Below are 19,815 nucleotides of genomic sequence, written 5' to 3'. Positions count from 1 at the left end.
TAAATAACATAAGGCCATTTAGTTTGTTTAATAAAAAAGCAAGCTATAGACTTGTTTTATAGGAAAGGTAACCTTAAATGACTTATTTTGTGATATGGCGCTATATATATATAAAAAATATTTATTTTTTTACAAAATTAACTTGACCTACCGGGGGGGGGGGCTAATATAATGGTTAGGGGAAACACTGCTGTTTGTGTTTAATAGTATGGCTTTACTCTTGAGTCAATCACCCTTCAATTCAACACACAAGTGTAACTGACTTCCAGTTTCCCTTTTTCATTTCTCAAATGATTATGCTCAGCACTTTTATTTGCTGAATCATGCATAACAGCAGTGTCTGGGGACAACTGACATGGCAAGGCGTTAACCTAACTAGCAGAACACAAAACAGCTTTGCACAATTACTCTCCAAAGCCTGTGCTGGAAACATGGTAAGTAATTTAACCTGAAAATATTCATTGCTTTCATCTGAATGGCCACCTGGTTCTTTCTTCCTACTCCCTTCTGTTTGTCTGTTTATCTTCCTTTTTATGTTTATTTTAGTCCTTCCCTGCCTTATATTTGAATATTCAGAAGCAGAGTTCTGAGTAAACTCCTGTAGCCTAATCAGCTTCCCTGGTTAGGTTGCCAAGGCTACTCTCCCCAGCAGGTGTGGGACCAGGATGTGATCTCCGCTTTATGGTGGCTTTTGCAAACATTCTGAAAGCAATGTGGGTAAGGTCAACCACTTCTTTGGTCTAATCCAGCCTTGTTTTTTTTATACACTGCAAACAGGAAAAATAACACCAGAAACTACAGCTAAAAGGCTGGTTCCTATCCTCAGGGCACGGGGCCCATGGCTGGTATTGGCTGGTGGGAATAGCCTACTATGAGTCTTTGGTCCCTCCCAAACAGCTAGTTCTGTCCCAGGGGGAGGGGTGAGAGTGTGGATTCCAGTTCCCAACCTCATCCCCTCAAACCTCATTCCGTACAGCAGGTGTGTCTCACCTGGCCTGTTATGTGGGTCATATATGATGATGCCTGCCATCTTGTAGCTGGAAAAACAGATAAGGAAATATACTCACATGCTGGGTTTTTCAGACACTCGAAGGACCCAGAAGGACTTTGAGGTTAGATGGTTGTTTTTATTTTTCGAATGATCTATAACATTGTATGTGACGATAAAAGCTAAAAAGTGCTTAATTGTGTCTTCTGGTATAGCATGGGTTTAGTCTTGGTTTGTGTGACACAAACCATGTCACAATAAGTGAACTTATCTCAACTGTGTACTCAAACCCCATGTCAAGACACAGGAACAGGCTTTATCTACAGTACATGTTTTGAAATACAGAATATCAAATGCTTTGTGTGTGTGTCTGAGCAGACAGATGGACACACCTCAGTGTACACACTGCTTGCTGGGCTTGACTTGTACCTGGTCTATGAGAATCCAACCTTGCCCTTCTCTTTACACTTTCAAACCTATTTAATAGTATATATTTTAAGTTGTTGCCCCACAGAGTTGACAACATGTAAAATTAAATTGAAAAAACAATTAAAATACACAAGTTATAGTTGAAGTACAAAAACTCCATGCTGTGCAGTGTAAAGAGTGGCTTGTCTATATCAGTTATAATGTCCCTATGCATACTGTAGTCAATCTCAGACAGGCTCATGTCTAGCCTAACCTCAGAGAACATAGATACTCAGAACCACTGTCTAGAGCCCACCTGTCGATCTCTAAACATGATCAAAGTCCAACTGGATGGAATGATGGTAACGATGACAGGTGCATTTTTGATGTACCGGTAACTCAATACATCAAAAAACATTTTTATTTTATATTTATTTTCGATATATCTCAGTATGGAAACAAAATCATCGATTTAAGAACGGTTGCTCGCCAATGTGTTCTCAAAAGTTTATTTTCCGTTGTCCCACAGCCATCTTATTAGGACTTTCCAACCTCCACCTGATGTCACCTGATCCTCATTAGAGGCCTGGAAGAGTGTCCACACATCTGCCTGCTCCGGCCAGGGTTAGCTCCAGTACAGGCCAGGGTTAGCTCCAGGACAGGCCAGGCCAGGGTTAGCTCCAGGACAGGCCAGGCCAGGGTTAGCTCCAGGACAGGCCAGTGTTAGCTCCAGGACAGGCCAGGGTTAGCTCCAGGACAGGCCAGGGTTAGCTCCAGGACAGGCCAGGCCAGGGTTAGCTCCAGGACAGGCCAGACCAGGGTTAGCTCCAGGACAGGCCAGGCCAGGGTTAGCTCCAGGACAGGCCAGTGTTAGCTCCAGGACAGGCCAGTGTTAGCTCCAAGACAGGCCAGGGTTAGCTCCAGGACAGGCCAGGCCAGGGTTAGCTCAAGGACAGGCCAGACCAGTGATAGCTCCAGGACAAGCCAGTGTTAGCTCCAGGACAGGCCAGGGTTAGCTCCAGGACAGGCCAGGGTTAGGTCTAAGACAGGCCAGGGTTAGCTTCAGGACAGGCCAGGGTTATCTCTAAGACAGGTCAGGGGTCAGCACTCCTTTATTCACTGACCACCCTTGCAGTGGAGAGGAAAACTGACCTTTTTTCACTGGACAACATCCTAATCCCAAGACACACTGAAAGCCCCATGGAAAAGCAAAAAGTCAACAATCTACTGAAGCCCAGCCTCGGCACAGTTCAGATAACCTATGGACTGACAACTGTAAACCTTAACATGGGCGGAGGATATCTGTGTCTCAGTCTTTCATCCTGAGGAACCAAGTTGAAGCCGTAAGCAGATCAGTCTCTAGACTGAAAGGGATCAGGGAGAGAGAAAAAGGGGGAATCAGGGGAGTCCAAGGCAGTGTGTGTGAGCCATGCAAGGGTGTGTGTGCCAGCTCCTGCTGGTGAACGCACTAGCATATGGGCTGGAGATGTGCATGGCTGCAGGGACCATCTGCATCCCTCCTCTACTGCTGCATGTGGGCGTGGAGGAAAGCTACATGACCATGGTGCTGGGTGAGTCAACACAACAGGGTCAGTATTTCCTCTTCCCTGTCTTTTCCATGCCCTTGTAAACAGGGTTCACGCAACGACCACATTTACACCTCTTTGCTCAGCTATGTATTTGGTATTTGCATTTGAGTGAGTTCAACATCAGCCGGACATCAACATCAGCTCTCAGTCAGAGGGATGGAAAATATATATGCAAATAGTAAAGTGAAGGACAATAGGTTACAAAATAATGGAATGCTGGACAAATTGAGCCATTCAATGATTCAATTTTAACTCTCTCTCCCTCCCTCCCTCCCTCCCTCTCTCTCTCTCTCTCTCTCTCTCTCTCTCTCTCTCTCTCTCTCTCTCTCTCTCTCTCTCTCTCTCTCTCTCTCTCTCTCTCTCTCTCTCTCTCTCTCTCTCTCTCTCTCTCTCTCTCTCTCTCTCTCTCTCTCAGGAGTGGGCCCTGTTATGGCCCTGATCTTTGTGCCTATGATTGGGTCAGCAAGTGACTCATGGCGTGGGCGCTTTGGTCGTCGACGCCCATTCATCTGGCTGCTGAGTGTGGGATTTCTGTTGGGCTTGCAGATCATGCTCCAGGCCTCACGCCTGGCTGCTCTGTTCTCCCCACAGAAGCCCCACTGGTTGAAGGCACTGCTTCAAGCTGGGGGTGTGTGTCTGCTGGAATTCTGTGGACAGGTTGGTTAGGATGTTGTAAATCCATACTCATATGACTTGATGTTATTCCAAACTTCATACAGTGATAATGTGAGTTTGCAAGATGAGGTTATGCTTGATAAAGATGTGTTCATTCACTCCAGTCCTCCAGGCGATGCTCTTGGTGTTTGTGTTGTTGTTTCAGGCCTGCTTCACGCCACTGGTGGCTCTGCTGTCAGACCTGTTTCCTGGAGAAGAGGAGAGCAGGAGAGCCTTCTCAGTCTACTCCCTCATGATCAGCCTGGGGGGCTGCTTCGGGTAGGACAACCCCTCCGCACGCCTTTCTCTCACTCTGCCCGTGATTTCTTTCCCTTGTCCCTCCTCTCATATCTATTCCTCTAATCCCGGAGCTCTGTTCCCAGATACCTGCTCCCAGTGATGGACTGGAGCCACTCCTCCATAGCAGTGTACCTGGGGGGCCAGGAGGCCTTCATCTACACCTTGCTCTCCCTCATCTTCCTCATCTGCCTTCTCAGTACAGCCTTCATCTCGGAGGAAAAATGGACAGGGGGGGGAGGGAAGACAACCAGTAGGACTGCAGGGCTCAGCCCCACCTTGAAACCTTCCCCCTGGAGGAACCGCTGCTGTGCCCCCTTCCCGACACCCTGGCTCCCATGTTTGTGCCTGGCACTGGGCCGCTGGTTGTTGATGTGTGTTGTGGCATTGCCGCGGGCGTATGGTGTGTGTGCACGTGTTCCGGCAGTCATGCAGAGGCTGTTTGTGGCAGAGCTTTGTAGTTGGATGGCCCTAATGAGTTTCATGCTCTTCTATGCTGACTTCATGGGGGAGGGGCTGTATAAGGGTGTGGCCCATGCCCCACAAGGCAGTCAGGACAGACTTCTCTACGATGAAGGTAGGATAGTTAGGAAATTGGGTTGAAGAGTCCTCACTGTAGACGTATAACTTTTCCTGAAGACTGTTCCTGTCTGTTTGTATATTTGCAGGTGTGCGTGTAGCCAGTTTGGGTCTGTTCCTACAATGCGTGACCTCTGCGATCTGCTCCCTGCTTATCGAGCGCTGGGTGGTGTTGCTAGGTGCCAGGGCTGTGTACTTCAGCAGTGTAGTTCTGCTGGCCTTAGCCACCGCCGTGATGAGTCTGTCAGAGAGCGTGTTGATTGTCACTGCCTTGGCGGCCGCAACTGGATACACGTTCTGCGTGCTGCAAATCCTGCCCTACATGCTACTCTGTCTCTACCACTCCGATAGACACGTGAGAGCACACACACACACAAGCACACACACACAGTCCTTGTTTGAGAGGTTACCACAGCATATACATTTCACCCACCACTTTCACTTTCAGGTTTACTTCTCCAGCTCCAAACTCAAACTGGCCTACCCTCGAGGAAGTGATTATCCTTCCTACTCCAAACCTCTCCTCCCCCCTGACTTAGCCAGTCTCCATGGCAACAGCCACCCAGGGGGAGTCACTCTACCTGGGGCATCTGGCTCTCTAACACCACTCTCCTGCCAAGTGCCCCTGCAGTTGGAGAGGGACAGAGGTGAGGGAGACCCTGCAAACATGTCCCAGAGAGGGATGTGCTTAGACGTGGCTATCCTGGACAGTGCCTACCTTCTCTCCCAGGCAAGGATGATCCAGTGACACATCTTGAGCACACAACAATGCCCTGTAAAGCATCTTCAGTAGATTCTTTATGTTATTGAAGTGTTAGATTTAGGGATAAAGTAAACTGTTGTGTCCCCACCTCCCTGCTAGGTGCTGCCTGCGCTGTGTCTGGGCACTCTAGTTCAGCAGGCGGGCAGTGTGAGAGCCTACATGGTGTCTGCCTGCTCTCTCAGCCTCCTGGCCCTGCTCTGCTCCACCCGGGTCACCTTCCAACTCAGTGACCTCCAATGTTAACAAAGTACACAGTTACAGGATAGTGGTCACAGGAACAGCCTTGGCTCCTGGACAACCAAAGAGGTGACAGAGTAGAAGAGATGCACTTCGAATGGTGGGTCATTGACCACATGGAGAGGATGGTTGTAAAAAGTACTGAGTTTAGACTTGGGAAAACATTTTGAGAGGTGAATACACTGAAGTTGACGATATCTTCACAAAGAGAAAACAACATTCAGTATTGTTAACTGCTACATATTTTGAACAATGCTTGTGTTTTTATGGAAGCTTATGTTTGTCTATTTATTAATGTGTTTACTACCGGTAGAAGAGGTCTCTTATGAATGTCATAATCATGTATGTGTGTGTGTTTTTTGCAGCTGTGCACAGTTGCAAAATTACAGAGGAAGGTGTTTGTAACATGCCACCTTAAAGTGTTTTCGATTGGGTTTTGGGGAATATTAAGGTCCTATTGTCAGTAAAGTACATGCTCATTTGTCCTGGTCAATCAGGTGCTTATCAAACACTCTCTAACACACTCTCTCCAGATACTGTATGCTAAATACCCAATTTTCCAATAGCTTAGTTTAGCTTCGTGCACAAACAACCCTTTTAATATGTTTTTGATAACAAGCACAATACTAAAATATACAAATTAAAGCTAGATAGACAATGTTATGGTGTAATAAATTGGTGTATAAAAATTGTGCAAAAAGTAGCTGTTTATTTAGAATAATCAGGAACCTACATTTCTAAATGACTGAGATGTTATGTCCAGTATGGATCAAAGGCAACATGATCCAAGAGACTTACTGTTCTTACCCAGGAGACCTTTCTAGTCTAGGACACAGATAAAACACATTTCAAATTGTTCTGGCAATGTATTGACTGTTTTTGTCATTATAGGACTTCAACAATGTTTCATCAATTAGTAGGCTACATCATTTTCAGTTAAATCTGATTTATCAATCTCTAAATACACTTCGAGGATTTTTTGTAATCCGTTTATTGTAGCGATTGACAATGTGCTATTTCGGCTTAATTCCTCTCTGGGGAGGACAGAAAGGGTACCATTCCGAATAACTTGAAAAAATAACTTACACGCAGTCTATTATCATGTTATGTTATCTCCAAATCACTTATGTGAACGTTTGACTTCTAGAGTATTAGACTCTACATTTGTGTGCAATGTTTATAGGGATTAAGCCACCGCGAGTCCTGAACCACCAGAGGTCCCTGTTCTATCTCCAAAACCACTGATCAAATACGCATATTCCAGAACATAACCTACCCATTCATTCCATACTTGATCAACCACATGCTCCTCGTAACAAGCGTAAACAATCTTAAATCTCTGCATACTATGCAACAAGCTTTGATAACACATTTTAATGGCTGTAGATCTTAAATATGTTGCATACGCAACATTTAAGATACTTGTGGCGTTAGACATTGCAGGACAAATGGGCCATGTTTCCAAAATAATGATGACAACAACATATATCCAGTGGAAACCAATGAGAGCTCATGTTTTAGGGCGAGCCTCCGCAATTCAAACCAATCAGAAACACGGAATTGGATCCGTGCCTCCGAGTGTACAGCAATGCAGTCATGTGATGGCCTCAGTGAAGAATGCCAACATGGAACCGTGGCAAGGACGGAATCCTTTTCTTTAACAATAACACGACGGAGAAAAACTTGCCAGTGGGCGTAGTTCGATTAATTACATGATATAATAAAATTATAGAGGGTAAGTCCGATACATCCCTCTAAATGTGATATTTCTGCTTGCGCGAGAATGCTCAATAAGTATAAATAGAATATTGACCGACCGAACTTGAGACTCGTGAATTCCTGTCCGTCTTTTGTAGCTAGCTAGCTAGTCAGGTGGCTTGCCATGCGCCTCGCAAGTAAATATCGTGTGTAGTATTGGGTGGGCGCCGTATTTTTACATATAATATAATATATACCATCTGTAAAGTATTGTTCTTGCTCCCCGCCCCCCCCCCCCCCCCAATATACATGCGTCACAAGTGAAACCTACTAGACGTGAACTTGCACAGTGTAAAATGTATATTAAATTCATAGTTGCTGCAACTAGTTTGCGTATGAGTGCTCGATATATCATTTTGTGTATTTTGTAACTCGCGTAGCTCTGTTTCATGTTTCTCAAATTGCATTCAGCGTGTATTTTGCAAACCTCGTAGTTGGCCTGAATCACACCACAAAGTGCCAAATGACACACTAGGAGAAAACAGGTGTCCAAACGCATTTATGGTGAATTATGCTAAGTTACCAACTATCCCAATGTTATCTTTGCAGGTTAGACTTTCCGCTGTGGTTTCCTGACAAACATCATCTCCTTGTATCTGGACTGAATCAATGGTGTCAATAAGCAGCAGGACGCTGGTTACTGATAATGCCCTATTCCGAGACTGTTCTTTGGTTTCCCTGGGACTAGAGGATGTAGGGAGCAGTGAGGGGGGAAGCGAGGGGGGCGGTTCAGCTTACTGTTACAGTCCGGAGGGGGGCGACATGGGGGCTCATCTAAGCTCCAGTCCAGGAGCAGAGGAGGAAGAAGAAGGTGACGAGGAAGGGGGCCATTTGCACCTCTTTCTTACCCATACGCCAGCAGAAGAGGGGGAGAATCAGGAAGGGAGCGGTTCACAGGACCCGAGCCTGCCTGACTTTCCTCTCCGCCAGCCATCCCAGTTCTCCCCAACCCTGGATGACATCGAAGAGTTCCTGAGGGAAAAGATGGAGCTGGTGAGAGAGGGCCTACTCCTCCTTGACGAACCTAGAAACGGATCCTCACCCTCCTCATCCAGCCCAACAGAGCCTCCTTCCTCTTACCCCGAGGAACACAGTGAACATAATGATTCAGTGGTCAGTGCTGCTCTCTCCCCCCAAAGCCCTCACACACCTCTCAATCTGCACATCCCCAGCCCAACAACCCCATCTCCCTCCCCATCACCTTTAACCCCATCTGTTGTCCTTGGTGCCCCCCTAGTTCTCCAACTCCAGTCCCTTCCCCTGGCCCAGGCAGGCTCCTCTGGGTCCTATGCCGGCCTGCAGCTGGCCCACCTGGTTCTGGGGCTCCAGGGTGCTGTAGGGCAGAACATTACCCTGCTGGCTTCACAAGTACCCTCTGCCACGCTTCTTCCCTTTGGTGGTGGAGATCCTTGTGGACCAGACCAGAAGTATGTCAAGATTGCCCCTCTCCCGATCACAGTGAGGGCCGTGGGGGTTGCAGGGGTGACAGGGCTTGGGAGTCAGGGTGGTGTGAGCCTGGTGAAAGCTGTTCCCCCTCGGGTGAACAGAGTTCCCCCTACAGAGACACTTAGGGTTCATAAATGCTCCCACCCGGGTTGTGAGAAGATGTACACCAAGAGCAGCCATCTTAAAGCCCATTTCCGCAGACACACAGGAGAGAAGCCTTACACGTGTAGCTGGCCTGACTGCGGTTGGAGGTAGGTGCTCTCTCCTCGGTAGGACAGCTAAAGGTAGATGGTGTAAATCTCAAATGGAGACTAGACATTTCATTGTGACTTGACATCTGGTGGTTAAGTGTTGAAGCTCTTGTCTCCTCAGGTTCTCCCGATCTGATGAACTTTCTCGTCACCGACGCTCCCACTCTGGGGTAAAACCGTACGAGTGCTCGCTGTGTGACAAGAAGTTTGCCCGCAGCGACCATCTGTCCAAACACACCAAGGTGCACCGCAGCCCACGGCCAGGAAGGATAATCAGAACCACAGTCTGAGCCACACCCTGCCCAGGCCCCTCAGCAGACACAGCTCTTCCTACCCTCCCATCTCAGGCTCGCCCAGCCAGGGGGTCTAGGCCCTCCTCGGGACTGGTGCTACAGAAACATAATGAGACCTGAAGCTCTGATCCCCCACCCCTCTGGCTTCCACCCGTCTCCCTCATTTAGTCCCTTCTCATCCTTCCTCCCATCACTCTAATCCATCCTCAACTATCCTGAGATAAGTGCTTCTCTTGGTGCTACATTGAGCCAGTGCTACATTGAACGGTTACCCCCAGTGGAAGACTGACATGCAAAAGGTCTCACATCAGAGACTAGCCTTCTCACAGCCTCGAGCTTCTACTCCTAGCCCTGGGAAATCATGATTTCTGATAGCTGATAATGAATTTAAATCTTTTCAGTTTTTTCAATGCCAAACATCAGGCCTTGATGCCTTTTTGCTCACGCAATCATGTTGCTCTTTGAACTTTATGACTTTGACCAATTAGCATGTTTACTAGCCTATGTGTTCCTTCCCTTTTTTAACCTTACCTGGGGTTGATGCCTTCGTACAATCAGAGCCCTTAATGGTCCCTATCAAGAGCAACTCCAGTTGCTAGCACAGTTAACAAATGCCTGCTCTTATTGGATTGTAATTGTTGTACTGGAGTTTTGCCAAACCAGTCCTTTTTGGTCATTTTCAAACGTGAGCCACACACACACCTATGTGTGATCTACAAGCTATAAGCCTAGTTTCTCTCTTATTGAAACTAATGCGAGTGAAAGTGGCCCAATGTTTTACAAGTTAGCTTTACAAAGCAATGTGATGTTAAGTACTGCTTATTCCGATTTACAGTTGTACAGTTACTGTAAACTCTTAGTGGCCAGCAAGGAAAGCTAATTAATTACCTCCCAAAAAAACAATTGACCTTATCTATCCATTTAGATAATCAGTAAAATGTAATAGTAGGCCTTCTGAACTAACTTGTACAGAGCACTTAGCAGAATGTGTAGTCGTATAAGAGACGTTCCTATCTCAGTGCATTAAGCTATTCCAGTGATGTCTCTGTGGAAGAGTTATGTGAGATTCGTTGTATGGTCATTCGTCTGAAATTTTTCCAGATGATATGACTTAATAGGCACTGGCCTACAACTGCATTGTCAGTGTATGCCTGTGCCAAAGAATCTTTAAGTTTCATTATTTCCTGTAACATTTGTAACACAGCACATAAGTCTTGATAGTCGTTTTACAAGGACTTGCTTTCTAGGTTTGGAAGTGGATAAGCTGTAGATTTTGAATCCCACTGTACACCACCTATAAGCTCAGACCCATTTAAAGTCCATTAAACCAAGCCCTGTGGTCTCTAATGCACTTCTGTTGAGCAGAGCAAAGGACTGCTGAAATGAAATTGCAGTGATTCATCTACTGTAGTTGACACGCGTCAAAAAACCTTATCCAAGTACATGGGAACCAACAGAAGCTAAGCTCTTGTATGGCGTATCATGGGTAATTATGAAACACTGCAGAAAATGATCAAGCAAATAGAATGATGTCTCCCTATAACAGATGACAGATCCCTATGATCAGACCACAGAGGCTTGGGTTCCACAATTCTGGTGCTGTAACAAGAAGTTTTTTTGTACTGCTGGTCCAGCCTGTTTGGTCAAATCTGTTATATCTGATATTATTGTGTTAAAATGAAATGTTGAACAGAAGAGTGGTAACAGGCACTTCATGCTGTACTTGCATTCAAGACCAGTTTTAAAAAGGTGCCACTTTTGACTGTCAAACCCTGAATAGAGCACTTCAATATGAGACGGTAGCAGCAGTTCATCATATCAAAATGACTTACAAGTGCAGAAGAAGGTGTGTATGTAGTTGTAACTTTTTATGTTAACATGACTTGTGTTGAAATAAGATTTTTTCTTCAAGCTTTTCTGTATGTAGTCATGTAGAAATGCATCTCCCCACAGGTAGGCTGTGATGTGCATGGCTGGTTGTACTGACCATGCCAACTTGTAAATATCCACAACACATCCAGTCTGCACAGCAGCTATATCCACTGACATACAGGCTATATTTTTTGAATACAAGAAATGCTATTTTCCTATGTATGAAAATAAAGTACAACAGTTGCTTCATCTGATGCCATTATCAATCCCTTTCTTCATGTGAATAAGATAAATGTATCCTGACGAAGATGACCATGGATACGACTTTAAACAAGACTGTCAGTAGACCACACTAAACCTATCCACCAAACAACTTTCAGGCCTGTGACAGTTCTTACAGTATGTGGCATGCTGGCATGGGTGTTTCTGCATGTTTCTACAAGAAGAAAATAATTCTGTTGGCTCCGGTACAGGGAATGCCAGCATATTGCTAACAGTGATTCTGCTGTTCCTCTGTGTGAAATAATGTGGGTGTGCAGTGCTAGTAGAGAGGAGGACGAGAAACTAAAAATGGACATTCTTCTTTGTGCTTCAGAAGCCTGAAAGACTGGAATGTCTGGTTCTGGACGCAGCTGATTTGAACTGGGTAGAGTGGGTGTGACCAGAATAGGTTGCATTATAAACATAACGTGCCCCCCTCCCCTTCACCAGTTCACTCATCTAAACCCAAGGATGTACTTCTTTAAGAGAGCAGGATATATAATGCAGACTCAAGTGGATAAATAATTCTTCTCAGAGATACCATCAGGCCAGGGACACAAGTACATGTCAACTGTCATGAACTGCTTGACAAGCATTGCATATTTATTGTACATATACAGAGGATCCATCCTGATTCAAGACTTTTATCTGAGAATGCCAAATAATATACCGTATTTTATCTGTACTTGCCCGGGAGTAATATTAAATATATCAACCTGAGCAATACACAAGGCTACCACTTAGTGGTGAACGCGAGTAAAGACCCTGTGATGAAGCAAGGTACAAGTACTCTGCACACCTCCCACGCACTTTCCAGACAGACCACATCCATACAGTCATAGTCAATGGAATAGGAACGCGGGAGGATGTACAGATTATGTATTCGATCAATTTTATAGATAACATTTGAATCTTTATATATCAGATAGATTCGGCGTAACATTTATTTTACAGAGGGGACTGCTCTGCTAGATGGTTTAACGCCAATAAGTTGGTGCCGTCGGAGATGGGAACGAAATAGGAAGTGATCTCAGCAAGGTTTTAATTTCCTGTTGTGTACTGCGCAGAGCTAAACTGAGAGCTAGCTACTTTCCAACAGTTTAATTGCACAAAGTAAAGACAGTCCACACTATTCTGTTAATGAACACCACGCCTTAAGATACCACTAAGCCAGTCTAGTGTGCTTGCATTTTTACACAAGCTGACAAGCTCAATTCCTGCCAGAATGTTTTGGTATTTGTATGGACATTTTTGGACGGCTCGGGATTTCGACGGACTCGATTTGTACTAGTAGTAGCCAAGGTAAGTGATGATGGATCATAAGTGGAGCTACAAAAGTACCTAGCTGGTGTTAGCTAGGTATCAAACTAGCACGGTAGAAACGTTTTCCCCCAACTATCAATGGCCCCTCAGTCACTCAAGTTCAACTTTGAAGAGAATACACAGTACCTTGCGTCAGTGACAGTGGTGTGTGGGGGAGTTCAAAATATCAAGACAATCGTGTTTCTGTTTTTAACTTTAAATGTAGCAAGCTAATTATGCAATTCGGGGGTGTTTGGACTGCATGCAATACCAGTGCTTCTGTTTTTATAAGATTAGCACTGTATTGTTTTTATACCTGACTCGTATACAACAATCTCTCTAGTTGTTCCGCTCAAGCACTGAAGCTAGGTCGCAACTTAGGTGCTTTTTAAAGCTTGATAAGTCATGTACGCTAGGTAGCTAGTGTACCAGCTGTTTTTGTCAAATATTGTCAATGTCAGTCGAACGATGTTATAATTCGTAGGATCTCTGAAAAGGAAAGCTGCATCGAAGTAGCAACACAGCAAACTGTTGTGGTCAGCTTGATGTTTGCATTTGCATGCTTGTAGTATGATTTGCTTGATGCATTTGACTTAGATCTAGTTGTGATATTGTTAGCTACCTAGCTACAGCACATGAGTAGGCTAGCTATTCTAGGCATACACTAGTTAGCGTTAGCTTAGGCATACACTAGTTAGCGTTAGCTGACTAGTCTTGTTAGTTCGTATAGTGAATGCTACTCAAACCCCAATGTTGTGGTGAGTTGTAGCTAGCTAGCCAGGTATCAAAACTGTTGTAACAGGCCAAGGTTTATTTTTTTACTTTTAATCTTTGCTCTATTGGACTCAGCTAGGCTGTGAGTATTGTCACAGTTACATAATCAGATCCCCAATCATATCGGTAATCTTCTTGGCGGCCGTTTTAGAGTCTGTTCTGATTTTACCCCCTTTTCACCCGTTTTTAAACAGCTATGATAGGACAGATTGTGTGTGGGGGGTGTGTCCCTGTCCCATCTGGCCGAGTGAGTCAGGGCAGATTTAGCCTTCATCTAAGCAGCTTACACACACGAATACAGAGTAAACGTAAGACGTCAAGCAGCAAAAGGAGCACAGTGCATGACCCAAACGATCCAGTGTTATACCAGTGCACTTTCCATGTTGTCTGACATTTCCTTTAGGATCAATAAAGTGAATTTTAATGTGTTACATCACTGTACCAAGGCTATTATGATGGCTTTGTTATGGCCTCGAGATCCTACTTTCTGCTTCTGCAACAGTTGTCCTGGCAAAGGATTTCCTTTTAAAACACTATGCATGCATTACTTATAGACTACAATACAGAAGTGTTTGAAATCAACACAGAGGAAAGGAGACTGCAACGGTCTAAAATGATTATATTATTCAGTCAGGCTTTCTGACTTCTCCTAAACTGGCCCACAGCAACTAAGCTTCAGATTGTCTTCAAGGCCCTTCCAGAGGGATACCAGCTAAACAAAAACAAAGCCTCAAGTAAATCTCGACTCAGAGAAATACATGTAGGCTTGTTAGTAATGTACTGGGAATGTCAGTAAAGCAATGTTATTGTAAATAATCTTTGATGGGTTAACACAAACACACACACTTTAGAGCCAACTAGGCAGAGCGACATTTTAAAATCTTTCTTTTACTTAAGAAACCCTTCACTTTTCACTGTGGAACTTATAATTACCCCACAGACAGACAATTGCTCAGCCAGGGAGGCAGACAGGCTGTAATTTTAAAGGGAGGAAACAGTCACAGGCAGCCACAGTGTAATATCCCTTAAATTGAGGCAATATTCTTGTCTAAGGGCCTAGTATGTAAGACCAGGAACTGTCACTTATGTAGGATATAACTGACGATAGCCAAGTATGAAAAACAGATGCTCTTAGTGTGTGCTGGTTGATTTTCTCCATCGGCACACCTGTTTTTGTGTGCCCATAGCATTTTCCTCCATTGTTGTGTTGAACATCATTGAAGGAGTGCACCATGGGAATAATCTCTTCAGAGCTACTGCTGTGAAAACCTGTCCTTGCTCCCTAGCCCTTGAGTTTCGCTTTTCAGAGCATCAACATTTGTGTGTGCACTTCAGAATTGTGGTCTGCTTCTCTTTTTCAAGGTTGCCATCCTAAAGACTTGGGCTACTTGGCTCTAGACTTATTTTTGTTGGTAGTCAACCACCATACAACATACACAAGAACATTTCGAATTGTCTTGCTTTTGTTCTGAGAAATACGGAAGTGTGCAGTTCCTACATTCGACCGTAACTGACTGTTATTGACTGCAACGGTTGCTTGTCTTTCTGTTTGTGTGCATAGCAGGGGACATGGATAGCTCAGTGACCCTGTGGCAGTTTCTTCTCCAACTCCTGTTGGACTCCTCCAATGATCAGTTGATCTGTTGGACCAATCATGACGGAGAGTTTAAGCTGCTACAGGCTGAGGAGGTGGCCAAGCTGTGGGGCGCCAGGAAGAACAAGCCCAGCATGAACTACGACAAGCTCAGCAGAGCACTGAGATACTACTACGACAAGGTAACACACACACACCCATACACCCACACCCCCACACACCTAGACAGACAGACAGAAACCTTTTTGGTGGTTTACTTCCAGAAGTTGAGATTCTCCCCTCAGTATATGGCCCCTAGCCTCCTCAGTACATTGGATAGCCTGTTATGTTTACAGCCTTGAACCCACTCCGTATACAGCCTCTATTGCAGCACAGAGCTGTGTCTGTCTCACCCACTCTGCCTGTGGTTTGGCCCCTTGTCAGTGGGAAGGCTGGACTGGTATGTTTAGCTGGAGGATGATTGGTTGCTAGTTTGGTCACAGACAGGAAGGATGGAAGAGTCCCACGCGGAACGCTTTTCTGTGGTCTCATGTTACTTCTGACTACCTTTCATGGGCCTAAATGTAAACACATTGACTCTGACCCTCTAAATGGTTGAAAAATTTCTTCTTTCTCGCCTTCCTATCCTCTCTCGTTCTTGCAGAACATTATTAAGAAGGTGAACGGACAGAAGTTTGTCTACCGCTTTGTCTCCTACCCCGACATCCTGAAAGGGGAGACGTCGGCCAGGCCGGAGGGGGGTGAAGGGGGTGCAGGGGGTTCGCCGCCTGTCTCAGAGAGAGGGGAAAACATACCCCGAGAAGGGGACTCTGGGGACAAGAGCAGGGCTGGAGGGGGGCCAGGCGGCCAGGGCTTTAGCACCAAGCCATCCAATCGGAATGACTACATCCACTCTGGGCTCTACACATCCTTTACCCTCACCTCACTACAAAATGGACGACAACTATTCAAATCCATCAAGATGGAGAACCCGGCTGACAAACTGGCAGACAGGAAGACAGCCTCGGACCTGTCTCCTCTGCCACAGCAGCCCCCGAGGTCTCCTTCTGTCATCAAGTTCGGGAGCACACCACCCACTCCTCAGGTTGCCATAGAAACCTCTCCAGCATCCAGCTCAACGCTGTATCCTCTCCAAAGCCCACCCCCCGTAGGTGATGTTGTGACAACACACTCCTCGCTCCCACCCCCTGCTGGGTGTAGTTTGGAGCCAGTCCGATCCACGGAGTCTGCATTGCCAGGATTCGCCCTGTCAGAGCTGTCGTCACGGAGCCCCTCCCCCAGCATCATTCCTGACTCCACTCAGGAACTGGTGATTGACAGCGACAATGAGTCAAGCTGCTCCCAGCCTACCGACACACAGACACAGGGGGTAAGGCTGCAGCACACACACACAGCTCATTTGAATGTCAGGGTTAAGGAAATGTGAGCGAACTCAACATGGTTTTCTCTCTCTGCCAGGTGGAAAGGGCAGGCTCTGTGTCCAGTGGTGAGGTGTGTCCAGGGGACAGAGAGATGAGCCTCTCTCCAGGCAGAAGGAGTCTCAGTGGGTACAGTCAGAACGGAGGGAAGGCCCGCAAGCCCAAGGTCCTGGAGCTGAGCGCCCCCACTCTGGTGGTCACCTCCTCCGACCTTTCACCCATGAACCTCTACAGCCCCTCCCTACCCACGGCCTCCCTGACTCCCGCCCTGTTGCAGGTCAGACAGGCACAAACATACACTCACGTCTTATAACACACACATCCAGCTTGTTGAAGTGGCTTGAGGTCCGTGGTGGACCAACTGGATTTGCCCTCATTAAACCCTCAGAGTCTCTTTAGACTGGCTGGGCCTCACATGACTGTCTAAGCTGAGGTCATGTAGAAAAAGGCCTTCCTCGTCATGACAGTCTTTCTTCCTTTCCTCTCAGACTCCCACCCTGCTGCTGACTCCCAGCCCCCTGCTGTCCAACATCCACTTCTGGAGCACGCTCAGTCCGGTGGCTCCCCTCAGCCCCGCCACCCGTCGCCAGCAGGCTGCTCACACCCTTTTCCAGGTCAGAAACGCCCTTCCCTTCCTTGGTTCTCGAGCCTGAACAGTGTCTGTGGAAGCTATTTCAAACCCATGTTTTGTTTTTGTTCACACATGACTTCCTGTGTTGTCTTGCAGTTTCCCTCAGTGCTGAATCCTCAGTTCCAGATACCAGTGCACAGTCTAGACGGGACGAACACCCCTGGGCCCATCTCCCCAGACCCTCAGAAGACATAAGACACCCTCCACCATGAACCCCATCTGGCAGCCAGGTCGTCATACTCACTTCCACCCCAGTTCCAGAACACTGCTGGGGGGCCCTGTGCCTGGGGGGGGGGGGGGGTGGCTGGATGTTTGCTGTATGTCAGCTACTGGGCACAGGTGTCCTGTTGATTAGAAGCCATAATCCCTACCTTGAGCCCTGACCCTTGAACTCAACCTCAACCCCCACCTAGGGTCCTGACCTGAACCCCTTAGCCTTAACCCCAAACATGAACCCTAAGCTCTAACTCAAACCTCAACCTTAACTCGGAAGCTATAGCTATGAAAGATATAGAGGTGTAGACTATTAGGCAGTAGAATCAAGCCATAAGGCAGGAGCAGCGGAAGTCCCCACATCGAATGGGACGTTGGTGGAATGTTTCAGATTCTCATGTTTACAGGCGACTCATTGTAAGCCCCTGTCACTGCTGCCCATTCCTGTTAGAAATGCCTCTTGTAACACATGCTTACTTTAAGTGGTGCCTTAATCCTCCCAGGCCCTAGTCCAGCCCTCTGGGCTCGGCCCTAGCTAATGCAGTGTAGATTCTTTGCTGTCTTTGTGTTGTGTATGTTGATGTTTGTGTAATGCAAGCCATGCCTCTGCCTTTACCAAGCGGCAGAAGAAGGAGGGGAGAGCAGGTGGGGGGACTGTCAGAGCAGCCAGGCCCAGGCAGCTTGGTGCCACACCTCTGCTCTCTCCACCAGGATAGGAGGCAGGGTCTACTATATTGGGAAGTAAAAGTGCTCACCTAGACCCTTCTAGAAACAAATTTCTTAATTTTGTCTATTACAGCTTTTTTTACAGCAGTGCTGTATGATAGTTGCATTAAGGTCATGATCCCGTGCCGAGGTCTTTTGACACATTTTCCTTTTCCATTTGTAAGCCACGTCACAAACATTTATTTCGATTTTTGAAATCACATCCTGTCGACGTTAGAAGTTCAGTTGGGATGGCTCGTTCTCTCTCTCTCTCTCGTGGTCTCAAGGTTTCCTGTGTGTGTGTGTGTGCAAGTATGGATTATAGTTCAGAATTGCACAGAGGGAGAATACGGCTCGACGATCAAAAGGAATGTGCAGGCGTCATCTCTGCATGTTTGCAAAGACGCGCAGGACATGCACATGAATAGTGCACCCCCACGTGCTGTACCTCCTCCTGCTTCTCCGTCCCCCACTGTTTACCTGCTTAAACATTAGTAGTGACATTAAAACATAACCATGTGACATAGAAAAGTCAATTATGCCTATCTGTTTCGTTTTAATTCCTTTTGATATTTTCCATGTCACCTTCAGTCTGAACATAAATGTATATTTTTGTAATGGCCAGATGGTGGTGTCCATGCTGTCGTGGTTTCTGTAGTTGAATATGGTTTTAATGTAGATGTTTTGTTTGTGTGGTTTTCTTCTCCGATTGTGGGTCTTGTCCCTTGATGACATTGACTATTTGTGCAATCAAAGCCTTGTGCAGAGAAACATAAATCCAAGTTTTTATATAGTACTTTGATAGCGTTAAGTGTTGGTAGTGGTATAACGTTGGCACTCGAACTTCAGGATTTCCTGTAGTATTGGATACAAAATATGAAATCACTTTTCTATGTTTGAGATTTGATACAGATTTTACACTATTGCAAAAAAAAAAAAAAAAGTAGATTAAATCTATATTTGTCTGTGATTACTTAGTTTTGTCCAAATCAACACAATCTGTAAATCTATGCACAAACTGACTTCAAGATTGATCTCCCTAGATCTGCAGGATGGTCTTAATCAAATGTTTATATTTTAACGTAGAAGAAAAACCTCTGCATCTGAGTTCCCTGTTTATCAAAGTTTACAGATTTAACAGCAGATATTTTTGTATCTGAAAAGTGACATTTCTATTTCAGAAAAATGACATAAGCTTAAAACTCTATGCTATTCTATACTATTTTGTACAATAGTTAAAGGTGAAAAGTAGCCATTTTTGAAGATTTTCCAACGGTATGAAGTTTCATCCAAGCATCTCTCTTGCCCCAACATTCTAGTATTTGTATGTTGTTTTCTTGAATCACCATTCATGTCAAACTTGGCGCTTAAAAAGACGTTAACAGACTGTTTGCTTGTTCTGTTTGGTTTTGTCCAGTTGCAGTAATTGTACTTGTTCAAAGCTTTTCAAATGTTTACAGGCTGCTTGTTTGAAGTGGCATATTGATGTGAGGAGTACACAGCCTCTAAAATATGAGAAAAAGATTAAATAAACTAGTCTCTCTAGCCAGACTGACTGTGTCTCTATGGAGTTATGCACCACACCATGTTTATAAAGTCGTACTCATCCACCTGTTTTTGATAAACCATGGCAAAATGACAGGGTTCCCCCAGGGTCTTAAAAAGTCTAAAATTCTGAACTTGCCTTAAAACATCTTAAAAACGGCCAGATTTTCATCCGAGGTCTTAAATTTCATTTAGTCAGGTCTAAAAAGGTTTTACCCTTGTTCATTTCCAGAAACG

The 19,815-nt window shown here is 45.6% G+C and overlaps 3 protein-coding genes across 6 annotated transcripts; all 3 read left to right on the top strand.

The window, feature by feature from the left end:
* Positions 1-352: 352 nt before the first annotated feature.
* LOC134021274 (solute carrier family 45 member 3) lies at positions 353-5,996 on the top strand. Of its 3 annotated transcripts, XM_062461949.1 has the most exons (8): positions 787-1,112; positions 1,926-2,967; positions 3,401-3,642; positions 3,806-3,918; positions 4,023-4,513; positions 4,605-4,870; positions 4,964-5,245; positions 5,378-5,996. In XM_062461949.1, exons 2-8 carry the CDS (start codon positions 2,826-2,828, stop codon positions 5,519-5,521), a joined length of 1,680 nt encoding a protein of 559 aa, XP_062317933.1. In that variant the 5' UTR covers positions 787-1,112; positions 1,926-2,825; the 3' UTR covers positions 5,522-5,996. The 3 variants fall into 3 exon arrangements, with proteins under 3 accessions (XP_062317924.1, XP_062317915.1, XP_062317933.1); XM_062461940.1 differs by lacking the exon at positions 787-1,112 and adding an exon at positions 353-434 and having other exon boundaries at positions 4,605-5,245; XM_062461931.1 differs by having other exon boundaries at positions 781-1,112; positions 4,605-5,245.
* Positions 5,997-7,107: 1,111 nt separating this feature from the next.
* On the top strand, positions 7,108-11,389 carry si:ch211-117k10.3 (Krueppel-like factor 15). Its single transcript, XM_062461920.1, has 3 exons — positions 7,108-7,250; positions 7,823-8,970; positions 9,092-11,389. The coding sequence occupies exons 2-3, from the start codon at positions 7,883-7,885 to the stop codon at positions 9,258-9,260; spliced, it is 1,257 nt and encodes a 418-aa protein (XP_062317904.1). The 5' UTR covers positions 7,108-7,250; positions 7,823-7,882; the 3' UTR covers positions 9,261-11,389.
* An 836-nt stretch (positions 11,390-12,225) lies between these two features.
* elk4 (ETS transcription factor ELK4) lies at positions 12,226-19,584 on the top strand. Of its 2 annotated transcripts, none has more exons than XM_062461906.1 (6): positions 12,226-12,698; positions 15,037-15,248; positions 15,710-16,435; positions 16,525-16,761; positions 16,973-17,098; positions 17,212-19,584. In XM_062461906.1, exons 1-6 carry the CDS (start codon positions 12,638-12,640, stop codon positions 17,308-17,310), a joined length of 1,461 nt encoding a protein of 486 aa, XP_062317890.1. In that variant the 5' UTR covers positions 12,226-12,637; the 3' UTR covers positions 17,311-19,584. The 2 variants fall into 2 exon arrangements, with proteins under 2 accessions (XP_062317890.1, XP_062317881.1); XM_062461897.1 differs by having other exon boundaries at positions 12,227-12,698; positions 15,034-15,248.
* Positions 19,585-19,815: the final 231 nt, after the last annotated feature.

Source organism: Osmerus eperlanus, chromosome 1, assembly GCF_963692335.1.
Source record: "Osmerus eperlanus chromosome 1, fOsmEpe2.1, whole genome shotgun sequence".
NCBI classification, from domain to species: domain Eukaryota; kingdom Metazoa; phylum Chordata; class Actinopteri; order Osmeriformes; family Osmeridae; genus Osmerus; species Osmerus eperlanus.
This window is presented reverse-complemented; position numbering and strand designations above follow the sequence as displayed.